Source organism: Oratosquilla oratoria, chromosome 23 (assembly GCF_046742065.1).
Source record: "Oratosquilla oratoria isolate Oo_2021 chromosome 23, ASM4674206v1, whole genome shotgun sequence".
NCBI classification, from domain to species: Eukaryota; Metazoa; Arthropoda; class Malacostraca; order Stomatopoda; family Squillidae; genus Oratosquilla; species Oratosquilla oratoria.
In genome coordinates this window covers 38570863-38577751 of record NC_134799.1, presented here as the reverse complement: position 1 = coordinate 38577751, position 6889 = coordinate 38570863, and the positions used below count along the sequence as shown (strand labels likewise).

At 40.4% G+C, this 6889-nt stretch overlaps 1 protein-coding gene across 2 annotated transcripts in view; it reads left to right on the top strand.

The window, feature by feature from the left end:
- LOC143038078 (uncharacterized) overlaps positions 1–6889 on the top strand; it is a 620937-nt gene that overhangs the window by 304566 nt on the left and 309482 nt on the right. For both annotated transcript variants that reach the window (XM_076207001.1, XM_076207000.1), the window contains exon 3: positions 4315–4423. In XM_076207001.1, the coding sequence (XP_076063116.1) occupies positions 4315–4423 (109 nt within the window). The remainder of the gene's footprint in view (positions 1–4314; positions 4424–6889) is intronic.

The following is a 6889-nucleotide window of genomic DNA, read 5'->3' as shown; positions in this document are numbered from 1 at the left end:
TCGGCAGATGTTCCTAGAAGTCCGAATGTCGTCTCGAAGGGAGCGGTTGGTGAACGGGTGGTGTATAGATGTGTCGGTAGGTGGCTGAGGACGACTGTTTCAGTCAGATCTGGCGTGGCGTGGGAGGCACCGCTGCCACCAATTATGGATGGTGGGAGTGGTTAGATATGGCGTATATATTGAACTTATTTTAAAGTAATTGGGGTAGGTATGAGAAAGGGTTAAATGGGTCTGTCTGGTGACATTAGGCATCTCGTGTTGATGTTGCGGGGCGTTTTTGTTTGTCTTTGCATTATTGAGTCAAGATGTTTTGTTGATTGGAATTTTGTGATGTCTGCAAGGTTGGGGGGTCTTGCCAAAGACGAGTACCATCTCGCATGTGTGTGGATCACATGCATAATTGGAGATGGTTAGTGAGGGTTACACATAACACATCCCTGGTGAAGTCCCACCTTTACCTCAAACCACTCTCTCCAGTTCTAATTGTAACACAGGCTCTACTACTCTCGTAAAAACTCTTGACTAATCTCAACAGCTTTCCTCCTATCCCATATATCTGCGATACCTCCCACAGTGCCTTCCTGTCTACCCTGTCATAAGCCTTTTCCAAATCCACAAAGGAAAAAAAATCCTTACTTTTTCTTAGAACTTTCTCACATGTCTGGCTTACCACAAAAATCTGACCCACACAACCCCTACCTGTCCTAAACACACACTGTTCCTCACCAATGGGACCTTTCGCAGTGAGAGATTTGATACCAGACACCGCCAGATTTTGTAATTCTTGCCGAAAAATAATTACTTTTTGGGGCAAGTATTATAGACTTACAGAGGTATATCGTTGCACATTATTGTGTCTAAAATTCAAGTCAATTAATTTCATGATTGCAAACGGCATATAACATTGTTTGAGCCTCTACTTATAATTACAGATGATATTCGTAAAACAGCCTATAATTCTATCAAGCCAAGCAATTTGTCATTTTCTACCGACTTCAATGAACATATACTGATATATACTTTCAATTGAATGCACCAAGCAATATTCAAATCTATGTAATGTATAGAAAATATATTTTTGTATCGAAGACTTTTTTCCGGTACGATTACTAAAGCCCCGTCCACACGTACTATCACGCATCTGCGATTTGATGCAGTAGTCGTGTTGATACCTTTACACTAGAGTCCGGACGAACTGCACCACTGCGAATACCTTACGCGAACAACCAGATCTCAGTCATCATTTGGCTTTCACGGGAAGAAAATGTCTGCCGACGCTCTACTCATTTAATCATTAAACCACCACAGCTTTGGAGTGTATACATTTTTCGTGCCAACACCAGACTTCTATGATGCATTGATGGCAGTCATTTCCCTGTGAAACTGTGTTTTCAGGGTAGAAAGTTTTTGTTAAAGAAAAGAAGTCAGCTTTCGATGTTTGTACTTTTTATATTTCTCATCTTATATTCTTTGCACTCGATATTCCAAATGGCTGGGTACTGCTTTAGTAGCTTAATGTAATGTAAGATAATAGTCTTCGTCCGCTCGAAAGGCTTTGCGGAAGTTGCTTGTGCCATTGTATGAAACTAGAAGAGCGAAGCAGAGCGCGTGCTTCCTTTCCCTTCAACTGTTGACACACTGCGCAGCGCTGCGACGTTTTTCAACTCATCGCTTCAATACATCGCGCATCAAATACTCGTACGTCCGCCACCACTGTTGTTATATTTCATCTCACTGATTATCTTCATATACAGGACGTGACAGTAATATCCATTATTTTTCGACACTCTTAGATAAATTCCACAAACCGAAATCGACATCCTCTAATTTTTACTGCTTACACTTACTTCAGTTAAAATAATCACCTATATTTAGTTGTATCTTATAATTAGATTAACAAAGCCTTATCACACACCAGTAAGTAAAAATTATAACATTAAGAGTCATGTTTTAAATTTTAAATACATTTATGCAGCAATTTATGTCGTATTTTTTTCTTAATATCGGTTTCCAAATTAGCTAAGTCACCCCTTTGCCCCGTGAATTCCCACACAATTGAAAATTCTAGCGCTAATAGGAAACTACGAGCCTGACTGCGAAAGGTCCCATTACTCCCAACTACACTCAACAAACTGATCCCTCTGAAACTACTACACTTACACTTCTCCCCTTTTCCCTTGTAAGCGGAACTATACAGGCATTCCTCCAGTCCTCCGGTACTCTACCCTCTTTTAAACAAATATCAAACAACCTCACCAGCCAGTCCACCATTGTACCTCCCTTTTTTAGACACTCCGCATGACATCCATCCAACCCAGGTGCCTTACCTGCTCTCATCATTTTCCTTTCGTCACTGTCATTTTCTTAGCGCTTCCCACTGCAACTACCTTCCCCTCCCCATCCTCCTTCACATTTAGCAACTCCTTAAAATACTCTACCCATTTTCCTCGTACTGCCGTCTCTTCCACTGTCATCTTTCCATCTGCACCTTTTACCTTTTCATCTCTACTTGATTCGCCTCCTCTTCCTCTTTTAATTTCCTTCCAGAACATATATCTATTACTTTCAAATTTTTGTCATATTATTACCCTGTTTCACATCTGCTCTTTTTTTTTGCCTCGTTTATCTTATGCTTTACATAAATAAATAAACAATAGATTTGTCTGTACTTGATAGTCTTATTTACCTGGATGAGAGCTCAGAGCTCAGAGCTGCGATCTTACACAAACACACACACAACACTCCGCCCACGAGAGTTGGAGTGCCGGCTCATAGCGCAACGATGCTGAAATTATTTCAGCCCTGGGTGGGAATCTAACGTGGACCGTTGGATTAGCGGTTGCGATCGGTACCACTGCGCCATCGAGCTGTGAGTGCGTGTGTGTGATACAAAAGCACAAGATATTTCATGCCCCTCAAGATCTTTTGTTTATTTGCTCATATTTGCCTGCGGTTGTAATAATGGAGGAATTTTTTTCTACATATATTTAGTTTAAATTTAAGAGTTTAGAGAGGGCTTTGGAATGTATTGGTATTTTGAATATCTGATAGAAGATTAGCTGTAGGAAAAATGAGGTGATATTATGATAAGCAAATAAAGAGTATTGCTCTATACTTGCAGGTCCGTGTCTAAGTGTAACCTGTTATTATCTTGTTAAGTAATTGATATGAAAGAACCTTCAAATGTCGCAAATGAAAATACAAAATAAAAATACCATTACAATAGGTTGAAATCAAGATGTAACAAATTTGTTGGTGCAAATGACTGCGGAAAACATTGTACTTTGCAGAACAATGTATTTTTTATCGATGACTATTTTAAGATTAACTACGAGGGGTAGACAGAGGTTTAGGGGAGTATGTATTAATATTCTGAATGACTCATTAGACTATTAGTTAAAGAAAAAGGTAGGTAAATTTTTTATGTATGGATAAAGAATGTCGCTAAACATTGTACATTTGTGTCTAGGTATGGGCATTTTATTGTTGTGGCGTTGCATAATTCAGACGCAAGAACTTTTAAGTGTTACACATAAAAAATACTTAAGAAAATCATACATTGGGGGTAAAGGTCTAGAAACAGGTGCAAGGTGTCCAAAGATGACTAAAATCGCTTGGTTTCTTACAAGCTTAAATGTATTTGGCGTAGGAATTTGTTGACATATATGACCTTATACTGAAAATGTGGCGGCAGCAGCAGGTAGGTATCTCAATGGCCTATGTCTTGTCGGGAGTTCTGTATACTCCCTCTTTGCCGAGTGGCATATCGTTTCCTCTCATCTTGCAGCCGCATAGATATTCTATTCGTTGAAGTGACAGTCCTTCGAAAATATAGGGTTTAACCGATTTAGATTACTCCCTTCCGTGCTGATGGTATTTGTCATTTTACTCGGATTGCGACCAGCTATGATAGCTTGAGCTACTTATGTACTAATCATTCTCAGCTGAATAAGATTGTTTGGTAGTGACCAGAACAAAGCCTGAATAGTAGCCCAAATAATCTGAAGGGTTCATGATTAGTGTGACTGATCCATTATCAGGATCATCTCTAAGTTGAAGGAAAGCATTTGGCAGTAGCCAGAGGAAAACCTATAAAACGCCTCACTGATCAGAATCGAGTTAATTTAGGGAGTTCTAACCATTTTTTCCAGAGCCTCATCTCGGGCGAACAAAAGTCTCTAACGCCAGCCAGAGCAAAGCCTGGGAAGTAGATCACTGTGTAAGCCTTTCTTTTTCGTCGCGAAAGGTTACCCCCCCCACCCTCCTTCCCTTTCAGACCTCAACGAGTTCATGACCTTTTCTCTCATCACACAGGGATGACGGCGTGAGGTCGTCGAGGTATTTCATGGTGGAGCCCATTCTCGGGGACTCGCTTAAGAAGGAGAAACATCGGAAGCTCAACCTCGACATCGAGACCAGGAGGGTGAGTACCAAACAACGGGTATCTGGTCAGAAGGGGCTTAGGTTGAAGGATGAAAATTATGATTTCGCTCTCAGGGAAGACGCCTGGTCATCAGAGGACTGCTAGGATTATAGTATGTCTTTGTGCTACCTTGGATTCTGTTGTTAATTGACGAATCGAATATGACTTGAAGGGTAATATGATTTGAAAAGGTTCCATTTAGGAAATGACTTAGTATGTTTTGTCTAAAATTATTTGCAAGAGCGTTATCTGGTGTTAAATTAAGTACTTTCTGTCATATATTTATGAAATTGTTGCGAAGTTTTTCTTGACTCCTTTACTATGCCGAAGTATGATTTATGATTTTGTGCTGAGTAGTACCAGAATATTTTATTTAATAGAAGGGCGGAATTGGGACCAAACGTTATCTCCATTGGTCGAGAAGCCCACTCATTGGCGCTACGTGTGTAATACGTCGACATCGTCTCCCAGGGTTTCTGCGCGAGTGTAGCCGTTAGTTTTGGCTACACAATGTGAGAGCGGGAAAATATATTCCCTCTTCGGGTTTTCTTGGTTTATTAAGAGAACTCGTATTTACAGCTTGGGATAAAATCTCCCAAAGGGAAAATTTCTTCCCTACCGAGTCTAAGGGAGAGTGTCTCACCTAGGCTCCTCTATATCTGGCGACGCATTCGCCCATTTATATATAACAATAGGCCTATGTAAGCGTGTCAGGTGTAGATTATCAGATTGGTAATAGGTTTCAGCAGTTCCGCCCTGATGTTGCAGATGCCAGCTACCTTTCCACTCTTCAACTTACAGCATCTTTGGCCTCTGTTAAAGAGGGCGGAGATTCGTCTGTCAGTGGATCAGGAACTATCTGAACACCATCGAGGGGAAACTGTCCTCCTGGAGCCTCACCCATGAACAACTGCTCAAAGTATCCTGCAAAGGTGCTACACCCCTCCACACCTGACACTAGGTCACATAAACTGTCCCTTTTGGAACACATGCATTCTTCCCTACTCTTATATTCTGCTTGTTTGTACTCTATTTATTTCTATACTTACGATGTAATACACGAAAACGTTCTTCTCCGGTTGTTTCTTTTCAAAATAGTTAATCTTGCATTTGTAGGGCACACGTCTTCAGTGTTTTTATTGTACACACACACACACACACACACACACACACACACACACACACACACACACACACACACACACACACACACACACACACACATGTAACCGTTAGATAGGTTGTGTAACCGTTAAATAGGTTTGTTGGTTACGTAAGGAGGACTTAATGCGGGCGAGATAAACTCCAAAACGGGAGTTTTCTACTTTTAATTAACAATTGAGGCAAATCTGGTTTGCAAATATGATAAGGTACAAATGGGCCCTGTGGGCAGATTACAATAAGTGCCAGGCCTTGACCTAGGGCACAATAGGCTGGCAGCCTACTCGGTCTACCCAGCTCTGACGACTGGCCGGTAGGCTCGTGACCTACCCAGCCTCTCGCCTACGTGACATGGGTGTTAAAGGTTATATAGGTTGTTAGTAGGTTACTGTAAGCAAAGGCGTTAGTCTCGCTATTCTATGCATTAGGGTCAGTTTATATATGAGGGTTTGTCCTATAGTTAGTGGATATTGTTAGGTATATTATATCTATGTTAGTTTATGCGTAATATACTAGGGCAGTTATAATAAAGGATTTTAATAGGTTAGTCTGGTGACATTGGGTATCTATCTTGTTTGTCATGAAATATGCTGCGTTAGGGGTATGTTGTGGGAAATGCAAGGTTAGCAAGAAGGGGAGTCTCGCTATGTTGCAAGCCTGTGGATCACGTGCGTGGTGGGTGATGGTTAGTGATGGATACACACACACACACACACACGCGCGCGCGCGCGCATATATATATGTATTATATATATATATATATATATATATATATATATATATATATATATACATATATTTCAAATAATCCCGACAGCCGTCCCCGGATTCGAACCGAGCCTTGAGAGAACGCAAAGCCGACGCTTTACCGACTAAACTATCGGGTGTCTAAAATTTTTCCAACCTGGAGATTATTTGACTACACCACTGATGATTCTATATCTCGGAAAAGTGTAACCACAAGACTCAGTTTAAGAGTTTATTTACCCAACGTTTCGATTCCCATGCAGAAATCGTCTCCAGAGGTATAATGGATACAAAATTGTGAACACAAATATAAATGGTCAATGTGGTATAACTGGGAAAGGTTAACACTCTCAATCTCATATGCAACCAATACTCTTTACAATATTAGATAGAATAAAATGAAATTAACATGAAATTGTGCCACCAAATAAAATAAGTTTCTAAGGCTGTGATCATAAAACAAATGTAGCAAAATAACATCGTTATCATGCAACACAAACGTAAAAACGCCAGAACAAGGTCCAAATACACAAACGGAGAAGATGGACCAAATGTCCG